We start from the raw sequence: 15,526 nt of genomic DNA, 5'->3' as shown, positions 1-15,526 counted from the left end.
TCGGGTGCTCTTACCCACTGAGCCATCTCACCAGCCCCCAATTTTTTTTTTATTGATTTGAGACAGGGTTTCTCTGTGTAGCCCTGACTGTCCTGGAACTTACTTTGTAGACCAGGCTGGCCTCAGACCTTGAGCTCCGAAATCCTGCCTGCCTCTGCCTCCCAAGGGCTGGGATTAAAGGCGTGCTCCACCACCGCCCAGCCCTATAAATCCTTAATTCTTATAATTTATTGCTGTTTGTGTGCAAAATATATGTGAGTGTGGAGTGTGCATGCCACAGTGCAGATGTGGGAGTCGGGACAAATTGTCAGTTCTTTCTACCTTTATGTGAGTTCTAGGAACTCTGGCAAGCTCCTTTCAGTGACCAGCAGTCAGCTTGGTGCTAGCCCTTCCTAGCCTATCCCCTCCTGGCAACAACTACTAGTATCCACAGTGGAATTTGCTCGTAAAACAGAGTTAAGATCAGAGCACGGCAGCAACTGTTCCCTAACAAAGAGCTTCAGCACGTGGAAGCTTAGACAGGAGTGTGAGTTCAGAGCCAGTCTGGGCTACGTAGTAAATTTTATGGTAACCTAAGCAATAACAGCAAGACAGTGTCTCAAAAACAGAACAAAAAACCCACCAGACTGTTTAGAATATTGTGTGGCGGTCAGCGGTGAAGCAAGCTGGAATCCAGCTGGTGTGTTCTGCAGTGTCTCTGTAGTTTCTTTGTCTGAGAGAAGCAGGCACTAACCAGTTCAGGTGCCACCAGCCAATTTGGACAAGCATGTCACCATGTCCATCTAGAGCACAAGTGGCTTTTAAACAAGTAAGTCTGAGCTCAGTTATTGTTTCAGAATTTTTAGAAGTCCTCCAAGACTGCCAAATGTTCCTTCTGGAGATGGGTTTCTGTTATATGAAAATGATAATAAACATGGGAACAGAGCCATAATTAAGTTGTGGCTAAAATAAGAGGATTGGAAACAGGATAATCAAAGATTGATTGATTCCCAGCTGAGACTTTGAAATGTCTCTTGCTCCTCCCAGACTTCTCAAAATGCCATCTTCTCCCTGCTAACTTTTGTAACTTTTTTGTGTATTTTGATTTTGTCTTTTTGAGGCAGACTCTAGCTGTGTTGCCAACTATCCACTTTATAGACGAGGTTGGCCTGGTGTGCACTATGTAGCCATACACTGTCCGCAAAGTCTTTCAGTCTTCCTGCTTCAGGCTCTTGNNCNCNCCCCCCCCCCAGCCTGCCCCCCCAGACAAGCTGTCACTATATAGCCATAGCTAGCCTGAAATTTGCTATGTTTAGAATGGTCTGGCCTTCAGTTTATAGTGACCCTCCTGCCTCTACCTCATAAATGCTGAGATTACAAGCATGAGGCACCACACTCAGCCTCAAGTAAAACACTGTGATTAGCAGAACTCATCTAAAATGATGTTCCCACTTAATAGGAAGTTGGTTACACTTCACAGTTTTTGGTTTTTCAAGACAGGGTTTCTCTGTGTAGCCCTGGCTGTCCTGGAACTCACTCTGTAGACCAGGCTGGTCTACTCAGAAATCCGCCTGCCTCTGCCTCCTGACACTTCACACTTTTTATCTAGGACAGGCTACAGTTACTCCTATCCATTGCCTTGCACTTTTCTAAGGTAGTAATCTAAAACAACAAATTAAGCCGGGCGTGGTGGCACACGCCTTTAATCCCAGCACTTGGGAGGCAGAGGCAGGTGGATTTCTGAGTTCCAAGCCAGCCTGATCTACAAAGTGAGTTCCAGGACAGCCAGGGTTATACAGAGAAACCCTGTCTCAAAAAAACTGTTACAGAATCGAGGACAGAATCAGGTACTGTTACCCATTTCTCCCCTCTCCCTTTTTCTTTCAAGACCTGGCCTGAAACAGTTTTAAGATAGGTTAGGCAGGCTGGCTGGCTGGCCAGTGCCCTAAGGATCTGCTTGTCACCATCTCCAGCTCTAAGATTATAATCTGTGTCGCCACGCCTATCTTTTGTGTGAGTTTTGGAGCTTGAACTCAGGTTCTAGGCAATACATCACTGACTATCTCCTTAGCCTCAAATCTGTATTTAATCATTCGTTCATTCATTTTGAGGCAGGGTCTTTCTACACAGTATTAGCTGTCCTGGAACTTGCTATGTAGACCAGGCTAGCTTTAAACTCCACAGAGATCCATTTGCTTCTGCCTCCTGAGTACTGGGACCAAAGGTGCACACTACCCATGGGGCCTTAAAATCTTTTTTTTAAATGCAGTTGGCAGCTCATTGTTGGGGTGGTAGCTCAGCCTTTAATCCCAGCACTTGGAGGCAGAGGCAGGTGGATCTCTGAGTTTGAGGCCAGCCTGGTCTACAGAGTGAATTCTAGGACAGCCAGGGCTACATAAAGAAACTGTGTTGGGGGGAGAAGGAGCAGGAAAGAGAAAGAAGTACATTTTCTGGTCATCCAGACTTTTTTATGTGCTAGGATGAAACATTCCAGATGGTACCATCATGATGTGAATAAAGCAAGCCAGATAGCTGAACAGTCATCAGTAGTTGGGGCTGCTGCTATTAAGTAACAAGTTCCAGTATCTACAGGCCCATTTTACACATGCCTGTTCCATCTTCACTCACAGGACAGGCTGTGTTTGTAGAAATGGTAGGAAAAGAGGTTGTCTTTAGGCTTCTTTCTTCTTCCTTTTTTTTTTTTTTTTTTTTTTTTTTTTTTTTTTTTTTTTGGTTTCTCGAGCCAGGAATTCTCTGTACCAAGCCCTGGCTGTCCTGAAGCTTGCTTTGTAGATCAGACTGGCCTCTACAGACATCCACCTACCTCTGCCTCCTGAGTGCTGGGATTCAAGGCATGCACCACCATGGGCCTTGAGAATCTACCAAAGATCCAAGTGACAGCCATGAGTATGTTGGGTATCCCCACGTCTACCTGCCCTCCATCCTGTTCTTCCAGGCGAGGTCATGGGCATTGGGCGGTCCTTTGAGGAGGCCTTCCAAAAGGCCCTGCGCATGGTCGATGAGAACTGCGTAGGCTTTGACCATACTGTGAAGCCAGTCAGCGACGTGGTAAGCAGCTCTCCTCTCTGAAAGCACCCTGAGTTGGGCCCTGCTCCATACCACCCCTTGGCTGGTTGACAGTAATGGCAGCAGCATTCACATGAGTTGCCATTCCTTACTTCCCTGGCTGTATTTTTTTCCACCCCTGCACTGCCCTGCAACCAGCCATCTGTGCTCTTCCCCAACAGGAGCTGGAGACTCCGACAGATAAGCGGATCTTTGTGGTGGCTGCTGCTCTGTGGGCTGGCTACTCTGTGGAGCGCCTCTACGAGCTCACCCGCATTGATTGCTGGTTCCTGCACCGGATGAAGCGCATTGTGACCCACGCCCAGTTGCTGGAACAACACCGTGGACAGGCTTTACCCCAAGACCTGCTGCACCAGGCCAAGCGCCTCGGCTTCTCAGACAAGCAGATCGCCCTTGCGGTCCTGAGGTCAGGGGTGGCGTGGGGGGGGCGTTTGCCTCGGGAGGCCCATTGGAGGGGAGCCTTGGAAGTTCTTATCTTCATCTACCCATAGGATGTTTCCTTGCTAACCCTGCCCGAGTACTTGCCTAAGTCAGTCTATACTCCATTCCCACATCTGGTCTTTCTCTTCCTTTAGCACAGAGCTGGCTGTTCGGAAGCTGCGTCAGGAACTGGGGATCTGCCCAGCGGTGAAACAGATTGATACAGTTGCAGCTGAGTGGCCAGCCCAGACAAATTACTTGTACCTGACATACTGGGGTAACACCCATGACCTCGACTTTCGGGCACCTCATGTCCTGGTCCTTGGCTCTGGCGTCTACCGGATTGGCTCCAGCGTTGAGTTTGATTGGTGTGCTGTGGGTTGCATCCAGCAGCTCCGGAAGGTCAGAGGCCCTCTTCTCTGGTAGTTTTCCTGTTCGCTGTGATGGTTGCCTGTCCTCCCACCAAAGATACGGGATCTTCCTGTTCATTAGGAATTAATATAAGTCCTATATAAACAACCTCTCTCTCTGCCTGAATCTCATCCCTAACGTGTTATCTACCTATGGATATAACTGTTTCACAGCTGGCTGGCCGACTGCATTGGGGGCTTTGGCTTAGCTTCTCTATGTCCTTCCTCTATGTATGAGTGCTCTATCTGCATGCAGGCCAGAAGAGGGCATCAAATCTCATTACAGATGGTTGTGAGCCAGCACATTGCTGCTGGGAATTGAACTCAGGACCCCTGGAAGAGCAGCCAGTGCTCTTAAGCACTGAGCCATTTCTCCAGCCCCTGTGTGCTTCTTATTAATCCTTAATGTATTTCACCCCCTATGGCAGATGGGTTATAAGACCATCATGGTGAACTACAACCCAGAGACAGTCAGCACCGACTATGATATGTGTGACCGACTCTACTTTGATGAGATCTCTTTTGAGGTGAGAGGGATAAGGGCTACCAAGGTGCTTAGGGAATGAGTGGGATAGCCTGGGGAATGAGTGGGATAGCCTGGGCAGTCAAAGCGGGATAGCCTGGACAGTCGAAGATTCCTTGGCAGGGGGTGGGGAGGGTGAGTGAATCACGCAGCTTCCTTGAGCCTCTTGGTCACCTTCGGTTCCTTTCCTGTACTACAGGTGGTGATGGACATCTATGAGTTAGAGAACCCCGAAGGTGTGATCCTGTCCATGGGTGGGCAGCTGCCCAACAACATGGCCATGGCTTTGCATCGGCAGCAGTGCCGAGTGCTGGGCACCTCCCCCGAAGCCATCGACTCAGCCGAGAACCGATTCAAGTTCTCCCGGCTCCTAGATACCATCGGTATCAGCCAGCCTCAGTGGCGAGAGCTCAGTGACCTCGAGGTGGGCTGGGGTCTGGCAGGAAGCCGGGGGAGGGGGTGGATGTCGTTTGTGGGTGAGTGTGAGCACCCCACTGACCCTCCTGTCCCCACAGTCTGCTCGCCAGTTCTGCCAGACGGTTGGGTATCCCTGTGTAGTGCGCCCCTCCTATGTGCTCAGCGGTGCTGCTATGAATGTGGCGTACACTGACGGGGACCTAGAACGTTTCTTGAGCAGTGCAGCCGCTGTCTCTAAGGAGCACCCGGTGGTCATCTCCAAATTCATTCAGGAAGCAAAGGTGAGGGTCTCTGCCAGCCCGAGGAGGCTGTGCACTCGCTGGGCCACAGGCACAGCGGCCGGGAAGGATGGCTTGTCTCTGACAACGCTGTTTCACAGAAGGAGCTTCTTAGGGGAGGAGGAGAAAGTGACCCTGTCCTACAATCCCACTGCCTGTGTTGCTTCCAGGAGATCGACGTGGACGCGGTGGCCTGTGACGGCATCGTGTCGGCCATTGCCATCTCTGAGCACGTGGAGAATGCAGGTGTGCATTCAGGTGATGCCACGCTGGTGACCCCCCCACAAGACATCACCCCGAAAACTCTGGAGCGGATCAAAGCCATTGTGCATGCTGTGGGCCAGGAGCTACAGGTTACAGGGCCCTTCAATCTGCAGCTCATCGCCAAGGTAATAAGTCGACAAGGAGGGACAAAAGCCTATGTTCTCTGCTGGCCCCACTGCCACAAAGCCCTGCACTGTCTCCTACCCTCACCCACGTAGGCAGCAAAGCTTGGGAAGGGCTCATATCTAGAGCCCACTGCGGTGTCGGGGCTGGTCACAGCCATCCAGCCAATTACTCAGTGAGTCGAGAGAGAGGCTGAGCGCCCTGGTCACTAGAGTGGTGTCAGCACACCTGGGCTTCACAAGGCCTGACCTGAAGTTCCTTCCCTAGGATGACCAACTGAAGGTTATTGAATGCAACGTGCGTGTATCTCGCTCTTTCCCCTTCGTGTCCAAGACACTGGGTGTTGACCTCGTTGCCTTGGCCACAAGGATCATCATGGGGGAGAAAGTAGAGTCTGTGGGGCTCATGACTGGCTCTGGAGTCGTGGGAGTAAAGGTAAATTGGGCAATGGGGCCCTTGAGCCTGGTGTACAGATCCCCTAATTAGTATAACAAGCTCAGGTCAAAAACTAGATGGTTCTCTAAGATGTGGGACACCTGGCTGCTTTATTTAATTAATTTATATTTTTGGAGCTATTGGAGATTCAAACCCATGGCCTCGGGCAAGCGTTCTGCCGCTGAGCTAAGGAAGAGCGCTCAATGAACAGAACTCTCACCCACATAAGGCATTATTGCCCAACCATAGGATGATATGGTGGTCATCATCCCTTAAGCATTTACCCTGTAGGAGGCAAATGAAGTTTGGTTCAAAAATAGCTTGTCATAGAACAGTCTGTGACACACCCACATAACTGAGTTATAACCAAGTATACAAGGAGTCTGGAGATGGGCGGTGTTTCTGGAGTATGTTTTGGGAGATGGGGTGGTACTGGAACTGAGTCGCGAGAATGGTAAGGCTGTTGGATTTGCAGAGCTCCTTGGGCTTGGGTCCAGGGCCAGAAAACAGCCAGAGTGGATGTGTGGGTGTGATGGGGACAGGGCTCCTTTTCTGCCCTGACTCCTGACTCTTCTGTCCTGCTGCTCCCCCAGGTTCCTCAGTTCTCCTTCTCACGCTTGGCCGGTGCTGACGTGGTACTGGGTGTAGAGATGACCAGTACTGGAGAGGTGGCCGGCTTTGGAGAGAGCCGCTGTGAAGCCTACCTCAAAGCCATGCTCAGCACCGGCTTTAAGATCCCGAAGAAGAACATCCTGCTGACCATTGGCAGCTACAAGGTACCAGGGCCCCGGGAAGGAGGGAAGTCACATGGCGCATAGCTTCGGGCGTCTAGGCTAGGACTCACTTGCCTCTGCTTGGTTTCAGAACAAAAGTGAGCTGCTCCCAACTGTGCGGTTGCTGGAAAGCCTGGGCTATAGCCTCTACGCCAGCCTGGGTACGGCGGACTTCTACACTGAGCATGGGGTCAAGGTATGTGGTCACTTGCCACTGTCCCGCGGGCCCCAAAGGAGCCTCTCCTTTTCCCTTTGCCCCAGGGTAGAATAAGCAGGGTGTGTTTCTCGAAGGCTTTTGTGCACTGTTAAAAGTTCTTGTGTTTTGGTTTAGTTTTCTTTCCAAGTCTTGTGCATGTGTACATGTGTGTGGGTTCAGACTGCTATTAATGACCTAACTCCGCTCACAAGGGAGAAATGCTTTTTCGGTTGAGAGCTATCCCTTGCCATTAGTAAACAGAGGCAGCCCCTTGTCCCGGGTCCATGGACTTGCACTCTCACTTCGGGCTAGATCTGCTCAGACAGGCCTTCCCGACTGTCTTAATCAGGGTTCTATTCCTGCACAAACATCATGACCAAGAGGCAGGCTTGGGAGGAAAGTGTATTCAGCTTACACTTCCACATTTCTGTTCATCACCAAAGGAAGTCAGATCAGGAACTCACACAGGGGAGAGACTTAGAAGCAGGAGTGGATGCAGGGGCTGTGGAGAGATGCCGTTTACTGGCTTGCTTCCCCTGGCTTGCTCAGCCTGCTCTCTTATAAAATTCAAGACAACCAGCCCAGGGATGGCACCACCCACAAGGGGACCTCCCACTCTTGATCACTGTACTGGCTGGTTTTGTGTCAACTTGACACAGGCTGGAGTTATCACAGAGAAAGGAGCTTCTGTTGAGGAAATGCCTCCATGAGATCCAGCTGTAAGGCATTTTCTCAATTAGTGATCAAGGGGGAAAGGCCCCTTGTGGGTGGTGCCATCCCTGGGCTGGTTGTCTTGGGTTCTGTAAGAAAGCAAACTGAGGGCTGGTGAGATGGCTCAGTGGGTGAGAGCACCCGACTGCTCTTCTGAAGGTGCAGAGTTCAAATCCCAGCAACCACATGGTGGCTCATAACCATCCATAACAAGATCTGACGCCCTCTTCTGGAGTGTCCAAAGACAGCTACAGTGTACTACATATAATAAATAAATAAAAAAGAAAGGGTTCAAAGATAAAATAATATAAAAAAAAAAACAAAAAAACAAAAACAAAAAAAAAACAAGAAAGCAAGCTAAGTAAGCCAGTAAGCAGCATCCCTCCATGGCCTCTGCATCAGCTCCTACTTCCTGACCTGCCTGAGTTCTAGTCCTGACTTCCTTTGGTGATCAACAGCAATGTGGAAGTGTAAGCTGAATCCTCCCCAACTTGCTTCTAGGTCATGATGTTTGTGCAGGAATAGAAACCCTGACTAAGATAATCACTAATTGAGAAACTGCCTTACAGCTGGATCTCATGGAGGCCTTTCCTCAAGGGGAGGCTCCTTTCTCTGTGACACGCCGCCAGCTTGTGTCAGGTTGACACAAAGATCCAGGCCACACAGTGACATTTTGGGGGTGATGTTAGCCTTGACTTTGGTTCTGGGCTGGCAGGTGACAGCTGTGGACTGGCACTTTGAAGAGGCTGTGGATGGTGAGTGCCCACCACAACGGAGCATCCTGGATCAGCTGGCTGAGAATCACTTTGAGCTAGTGATTAACCTGTCCATGCGTGGGGCTGGGGGTCGACGTCTTTCCTCGTTCGTTACCAAGGGCTACCGTACCCGGCGTCTGGCCGCTGATTTCTCTGTGCCTCTCATCATCGACATCAAGTGCACCAAACTCTTTGTGGAGGTAACACAGCCCCGGGTGCTGGCTGGGGTGATGGGGATGGCGTTGGGAAAGGGCCATGTGTTCATGGCAAAGCTTGGTGGCTCCAGAGGCTGGGAGGTGGGTTATGGAGAACTGGGTCCCATCGTACCTCCCAGGGTCACCCACGCTTCCCTTAAGTCTGTCCTGATTTGCTTCCCACTTGCAGGCCCTAGGCCAGATCGGCCCAGCCCCTCCTTTGAAAGTGCACGTTGACTGCATGACCTCCCAGAAGCTAGTGCGCCTGCCTGGTGCGTGAGGCCTTTGGGGTGATAAATAACTGCCGAAGCACTGTCTGCCTGGGGTTACGGACTGTGCAGGCCCTACAATCGCTCTTGGTGTGAGCTCCCTCTTGGTGTGAGCTCCCTCTTCCGTGGTGCTCTTCATTGGGAACTTGTATTGGTGGCTGTGACTTTTCTCCCATGCCAACTCTGACCTCGCCCCCAACCTTCTTCTAGGATTGATTGATGTCCATGTGCACCTTCGGGAACCAGGTGGGACACACAAAGAGGACTTTGCCTCAGGCACGGCCGCTGCCTTGGCTGGGGGTGTCACTATGGTCTGTGCTATGCCTAATACCCGACCCCCCATCACTGATGCTCCCGCTCTGGCCCTTGCCCAGAAGGTGAGCCGCTATCCCCCAAGTGCTGGTACCTTTCTGACTTACATGGGCATAGATGCCAGCAAACCTTACCTCGTGTGTATGTACCCTATCTAGCTGGCAGAGGCTGGCGCCCGCTGTGACTTTGCCTTATTTCTTGGAGCCTCATCTGAGAACGCAGGGACTCTGGGTGCTGTGGCCGGCTCTGCAGCGGGCCTGAAGCTCTACCTCAATGAGACCTTCTCTGAGCTGCGGCTGGACAGTGTGGCCCAGTGGATGGAGGTAGGCCGTGTGTCACCACACGCTGTCTCTTGGCTTGAGGCCTCATCTACATGAGCTGCCAGCAGAAAGGATTCAGGGGGTCTCTGAGGACCCTGGGCTCTGGTGAGCGCAGCAAGACAAAGGCTCAGCACTTTGTTTCATCAATTCTTTCTGTCCCCAGCATTTTGAAACCTGGCCTGCCCACCTCCCCATTGTGGCCCATGCAGAGAGGCAGAGTGTCGCTGCGGTCCTCATGGTGGCTCAGCTGGCCCAGCGTCCAGTGCACATATGTCATGTGGCTCGGAAGGAGGAGGTGAGAGTGCATCAGAGTTCCTGGTACCCCTGTCTCTCCCAGGAAGACCAGAGGTCACCACAAGTCCTTGGAGGCAGGGGTGGGGGAGCCCAAGGCCGGTACCTTTGGCACATTTGGTCCTCACTGTTCTGAGAAAGAATGCCAAGCATAGAGCCTCGGAAGGGCAGGGCGTGTCACGTCGGGGACCTCCTGTGGATTGTCCTCTCTCCCCAGATCCTGCTGATTAAAACTGCAAAGGCGCAGGGGCTGCCTGTGACCTGTGAGGTCGCACCTCACCACCTGTTCCTGAACCGGGAAGACTTGGAGCGCCTGGGACCTGGGAAGGGAGAGGTCCGTCCTGAGCTTGGGTCCCGAGAGGATGTGGAAGCCCTGTGGGAGAATATGGCGGTCATCGACTGCTTTGCCTCAGACCATGGTGAGAGGGCCCAGTGCGCATCTCCTGCCTCAGAATGCTTGTGCCCCAACTCAAGCTGTGGGGCGGCAGCTCTAGGAAAAAAGCTGCAGCCAGGCCCGGGCTCTGAGGTCCTTAAGCACAGGGATTGACAAAGGCCGATCGAAAGAAGGAAATGAGAGGCTATGTGTGCAGGGGTCGAGCCCCAGAGGGCAGCCGGGACAGCATGGCCGCGGGGACCGTGGCATGGCTCCAAGTGAAGTCTTGGGATGAGGTGGCCGAGCCTGCCTCCCAGAGTGATAGCTATTTTCCTCACAGCTCCCCATACCTTGGAGGAGAAGTGTGGGCCCAAGCCTCCACCTGGCTTCCCAGGGCTGGAGACCATGTTGCCGCTGCTGCTGACAGCCGTGAGCGAGGGCCGGCTCAGTCTGGATGACCTGCTGCAGCGACTGCACCACAACCCTCGGCGGATCTTCCACCTGCCTCTCCAGGAGGACACCTATGTAGAGGTGGGGGTTGAGGGCCTGGAGTTGGAGAGAGCCCCCCCAAGCTGCACTCTGAGTGACCTTACCCTTGACCCTTCGGACAGGTGGATCTTGAGCACGAGTGGACGGTCCCCAGCCACCTGCCCTTCTCTAAGGCCCGCTGGACCCCGTTTGAAGGACAGAAGGTGAAGGGCACAGTGCGACGTGTGGTCTTGCGAGGGGAGGTCGCCTATATTGATGGACAGGTATGTGTGTGGTTCCTTCCCAGGGGTCCCACTGCCCTGTGTCCCAGGTGGCACTTTGTTGCTCGTGTCTGCTTCTCTATGAGTCTCTGTGAACTCCCTGCTCCCTCACGGTCTGTGCCTTCCATGTGTAGGTGCTGGTACCCCCAGGCTATGGACAAGATGTACGCAAGTGGCCTCAAGGGGTTGTTCCCCAGCCCCCTCCTTCAACTCCTGCCACCTCCGAAATCACCACGGTAACTGCTCTGCCCCTAGGCTGCATCTGGCCACCAGCCCAGGGGTGTGGCCCGTGGCTGGGCTAGCAGCAGTTCCATTGGTGGGAAGTGCTACACTTGATAGTTGAAATCATGCTACCTGCCAAGCGGACTTAGTTTTCTGTGTAGGAAGCCAGCTCTGAGAATCACCAGGCTGGTGTTCATGTGTCTGCCCGGGCCTCATTGCTAGATTGCATGCACCTCCAAAAGGCCAGTGTGTCTGCCAACCGGTGACAGCATGTGGGGAGGCTGTGACGGAGCAGAAGTGGGGTGGGGTGGACAGTCCCGAGGGCCTGTGTGTGGCCAACACGGGTCAGTAACTTGTCCACATGCTGGGCCGTATCCATTGCAGACACCTGAGCGGCCACGCCGAGTCATCCCTGGCCTTCCTGATGGCCGCTTCCACCTGCCACCCCGAATCCACCGGGCCTCTGACCCAGGTCTGCCAGGTAAGAGAGGCCGCTGTGGCACGGAGCAGGCTCTTTCCTACTGACTTGTACAGGGACAGATGCTGTCCCACATAGCCTGATTTATAGAGGGATGGGATCTGTTCTACATCGTGTCCAGGGTTGGGGGCCCACTTATCGAAGAACTGATCCGGGCTCTTCTCAAGCCTCCGTCGTCCCTCTCCTGCCACTCTCGCCCTTGCGCCTGGTCTGACCCACTGTGCCCTACTGAGGTAGTTAGTAGGGCAGGAAGCAGCACCCTTCTCACAGCCTTTTTCTGTTGTGGGCAGCTATGTACCTCCGCCCAGGAGCTGGGATCTCATGGGGCAGCAGAGCATGGGGTAAATCCCGCTTGCTGGTTGGTGTGAACTTGGCCATTCCTCTGCCTCAGATCCTTTACGCCAGCTGGGAAAGCCCTGGGAGGGCACACTTGGCCCATACAGCACAGCACCACGGGAGTCCTGGGTCCCTCCCCATAGATGCTGCACCCTTCCTGCCTCCCCTAACCTGCTGTAGCACCTGTGACTTGAGGTGGCTTTAACACAAGCACTGGGAGCAGAGGTCATTGTGATTTGGGCCCACTGCACCAAAGCCATCGGGTGACCTCTGTCCTGTTGTCATTTGCAGCTGAGGAACCTAAAGAGAAGCCACCCAGGAAGGTAGTGGAAGCAGGTGAGCCCACACTGATACGCACTTATCTGAGGGCCTGTGTAGTCTGATCCGAGTGGGGGAGCCTTCTGACCAGCCTCTTCTGCACCACCCCTCACTGCAGAGCTGATGGGAACCCCTGATGGTCCCTGCTACCCTGCACCACCAGTACCTAGACAGGCATCGCCCCAGAACCTAGGGTCTTCTGGCCTGCTGCACCCCCAGATGTCACCCCTACTGCACTCCCTAGTGGGCCAACACATCCTGTCTGTCAAGCAGTTCACCAAGGATCAGGTACCTGAGGGTCACAAGGCATTGACACCAAGAGCTTGAGGGTTTGGCGTGTGGGTGGCAGGACTGGGAGACTGACTTGAGATCCTTCATAGATGTCTCATCTGTTCAATGTGGCGCACACGCTACGGATGATGGTACAGAAGGAGCGGAGCCTCGACATCCTGAAGGTCAGGGCTGTGGGCAGCAGGCCATCTGGACCAGCACCCTCGGCTTCCTCACAGCGGTGACCCTACATATGGGGTCATCTGATCTGCATTGGGTGGGGTGGGGAGGGGCAGCTATTGACATTTGCAATCTGGGGTCATACACACAGTCATGGCTTTAGCTCTGAGTCACAGTAGTGTGGAAATGTTGTGCGGTGGCAGGTCTCGGGAGGTTCTCTGTACCCTCTGGTGTAAGTGGGAGGCACACACGCACATACCGCCTCCACTGGTCCTTTCCCCAGGGGAAGGTCATGGCCTCCATGTTCTACGAGGTGAGCACCCGCACCAGTAGCTCCTTCGCCGCAGCCATGGCCCGGCTCGGGGGTGCCGTTCTCAGTTTCTCAGAAGCCACATCCTCCGTCCAGAAGGGCGAGTCCCTTGCTGACTCGGTGCAGACCATGAGTTGCTATGCTGATGTCGTCGTGCTCCGACATCCTCAGCCTGGAGCCGTGGAGGTGAGGCCAGCCTGTCCCCTCCGTACTCAGATGGGTGGCCAAGGCTGATCCCAGGAACGTAATGTCCCTTCCTGCCCACACACAGTCTTAGGTTGGGCTAGGTGGGTGAAGGGGCCCAGGAGACGTGGGGTGGAGAGAACGAGCTGCATCCGGCTGGGTGGTTCTCCCACGGTCTCCTGTCTTCACAGCTGGCGGCCAAGCACTGCCGCAGACCAGTGATCAATGCCGGGGATGGAGTTGGGGAGCACCCCACACAGGCTCTGCTGGACATCTTCACCATTCGCGAAGAGCTGGGGACTGTCAATGGAATGACGGTAAGGGTGAAGAGGACTGGAGTTGGGGGGGCCCCTCCAGGCAGGAGGGGTGCTTGTTGCGAACCTACCTGGTGACTGGCTGCCTCTAGATCACTATGGTCGGCGACCTGAAGCATGGACGCACAGTGCACTCCCTGGCCTGCCTGCTCACCCAGTACCGTGTGAGCCTACGCTATGTGGCACCTCCCAGCCTGCGCATGCCACCCAGTGTACGGGACTTTGTGGCCTCCCGGGGCACCAAGCAGGTGAGATTCTGGTGGCTTAGTCCCCACCAGAGGGCCCAGGATTAGGTGGTGAGAGCCATGTGGGGCATTCACCCAGCTCCCTCCATAGGAGGAGTTCGAGAGCATCGAGGAGGCCCTGCCAGACACAGACGTGCTCTACATGACTCGGATCCAGAAAGAACGATTTGGCTCTGTCCAGGAATATGAAACTGTGAGCACAAGGCCTGGGGCTGGACCGCAGGGCATCCAGAGGAGGGTGGGAAGGGGCACGGGCTGGAACTCAGCAGTTAAGTTCCAGGTCCCAAGGTTGCCGGGCTGTGTGTGAGTGTGCGGCGCCCCAGTTGTGTTCTCTGTGTCCATCTCTGTCCCGAGTCTCTAATGGAGTCCCTACCTACCTTACAGTGCTTTGGTCAGTTCATCCTCACTCCCCACATCATGACCCGAGCCAAGAAAAAGATGGTGGTGATGCACCCAATGCCCCGTGTCAATGAGATAAGGTGATGTGGCCCCTCTGTCCTAGGATACCCTTGGCTGGCTGTGGGGAGGATAGGCTCTCCAGGAGCTGGGTGTGACGCTTTTGCTTCTCTCACAGTGTGGAGGTGGACTCGGACCCCCGGGCAGCCTATTTCCGCCAAGCCGAGAATGGCATGTACATCCGCATGGCCCTGCTTGCCACCGTGCTTGGCCGTTTCTAGGACCCAGCTTCCTTTCTTGTCTCTTCAGGCCCAGCTGCTGGGCAAGGAATCCCGATGCCCCCCACGGGGGCAGCACACTTAGCAGACATGCTGGAGCTTACAGATAGCCCAAGCACATATATGTACTAAACTGGGACCATGCTTTAGGCTCCAGACAAGAGTCTTTTCTGACTTGGGGATGCAGTCTCAGACACTGGCGTCCCTCTGCCTCATCTCCGTTCTTACACCTCAAATCTGTACAGTTACTTTTGTACTGACTGTAATAAACAGCCAAACAGTTCTGGTTCTTCATAGTACTGTAGGCTAGCAGAGGATGCCTCTGGTAGGAAGACAGGCACACGCGCGCACACACACACACACACCACTGGGCTCTGTAGGGTTCCAGCTGACACTTGGTGCTCTTCATGTGTTTTTCTGACATCAAAGCTCTCCTAGAGACTAGCTTATGTCCAGGCTGCTCTGGGTAAAGCGGCAGTCCATGTCCTGAGCAGTGGGGCTTGGCCTTCTTGGTAGAACATCCAGGTCCTGGTGAAAGGGGAGCTGTGCGCTGGGTGGGGGCTGCCGAAATTCATTGTCCCTCTTCCTTTCTGATGAGCCGTGTCCTTCAGTGGTCTGGGTGCCAACACATCCTCAGACCCTTGCCCTGGTGCTCTTGGGCTGGCATTCCTGGGGGCCCCTAGGGTAGGTGCTAAGGGGGTGTCGCTCTTGTGGCTGCAGGTGAGGGTTGAGGAGTGGCTGTTCTGTTCCATGAACTTGAACAACAGACCATGTCCTGTACTCAAGGCCGTGTGCAGTGCGAGTAGAGATGAAGGCAATTAACTCACCTTTGCAGTTTGTTTTCAGGCTTCTGAAACAAAGACTGGCTGTATCTCGCAGGTGTGTGTGTGTGGAATGGCTTATAACTCAAGCTGTCCAAGGTTCTCAGCCTCCCTCCCTCACCCCCCAAGTCGTTAGAGGATTTTCAGTTATAAAAAAGGCACCCAGTGGTTTAAATACCTTCCTGACATTGGGACCCAGTGGTTAAAGCTTCTCAGTCGATTCAAGAAAACAAACATCTTTCCTCTGGGTAGTTAGCGCCTTGCAGCAGTGCGAGGAGACTATCCCATCTTTAAAT

At 53.6% G+C, this 15,526-nt stretch overlaps 1 protein-coding gene across 2 annotated transcripts in view; it reads left to right on the top strand.

Annotated features, from left to right (window-relative positions):
* Cad (carbamoyl-phosphate synthetase 2, aspartate transcarbamylase, and dihydroorotase) overlaps positions 1-14,692 on the top strand; it is a 23,753-nt gene extending 9,061 nt beyond the window's left edge. Inside the window, exons 16-45 of one of the 2 annotated variants that reach the window (XM_029540718.1) lie at positions 2,936-3,048; positions 3,228-3,472; positions 3,642-3,888; positions 4,325-4,423; positions 4,619-4,843; positions 4,935-5,117; positions 5,285-5,503; positions 5,769-5,936; positions 6,530-6,712; positions 6,801-6,905; positions 8,332-8,571; positions 8,756-8,837; positions 9,045-9,211; positions 9,305-9,469; positions 9,630-9,761; positions 9,975-10,176; positions 10,471-10,661; positions 10,742-10,882; positions 11,014-11,115; positions 11,486-11,582; positions 11,870-11,920; positions 12,207-12,251; positions 12,352-12,521; positions 12,614-12,688; positions 12,967-13,179; positions 13,368-13,493; positions 13,583-13,738; positions 13,827-13,928; positions 14,120-14,214; positions 14,310-14,692. In XM_029540718.1, coding sequence (XP_029396578.1) covers positions 2,936-3,048; positions 3,228-3,472; positions 3,642-3,888; positions 4,325-4,423; positions 4,619-4,843; positions 4,935-5,117; positions 5,285-5,503; positions 5,769-5,936; positions 6,530-6,712; positions 6,801-6,905; positions 8,332-8,571; positions 8,756-8,837; positions 9,045-9,211; positions 9,305-9,469; positions 9,630-9,761; positions 9,975-10,176; positions 10,471-10,661; positions 10,742-10,882; positions 11,014-11,115; positions 11,486-11,582; positions 11,870-11,920; positions 12,207-12,251; positions 12,352-12,521; positions 12,614-12,688; positions 12,967-13,179; positions 13,368-13,493; positions 13,583-13,738; positions 13,827-13,928; positions 14,120-14,214; positions 14,310-14,412 — 4,442 coding nt within the window. In that variant the 3' untranslated portion in view covers positions 14,413-14,692. The remainder of the gene's footprint in view (positions 1-2,935; positions 3,049-3,227; positions 3,473-3,641; positions 3,889-4,324; positions 4,424-4,618; positions 4,844-4,934; positions 5,118-5,284; positions 5,504-5,768; positions 5,937-6,529; positions 6,713-6,800; positions 6,906-8,331; positions 8,572-8,755; positions 8,838-9,044; positions 9,212-9,304; positions 9,470-9,629; positions 9,762-9,974; positions 10,177-10,470; positions 10,662-10,741; positions 10,883-11,013; positions 11,116-11,485; positions 11,583-11,869; positions 11,921-12,206; positions 12,252-12,351; positions 12,522-12,613; positions 12,689-12,966; positions 13,180-13,367; positions 13,494-13,582; positions 13,739-13,826; positions 13,929-14,119; positions 14,215-14,309) is intronic. The other variant, XM_021202557.1, reaches the window with a different exon arrangement.
* The last annotated feature ends 834 nt before the right edge of the window (positions 14,693-15,526 follow it).

Source organism: Mus pahari, chromosome 7, assembly GCF_900095145.1.
Source record: "Mus pahari chromosome 7, PAHARI_EIJ_v1.1, whole genome shotgun sequence".
In the NCBI taxonomy this organism is placed as follows: Eukaryota; Metazoa; Chordata; class Mammalia; order Rodentia; family Muridae; genus Mus; species Mus pahari.
This window is presented reverse-complemented; position numbering and strand designations above follow the sequence as displayed.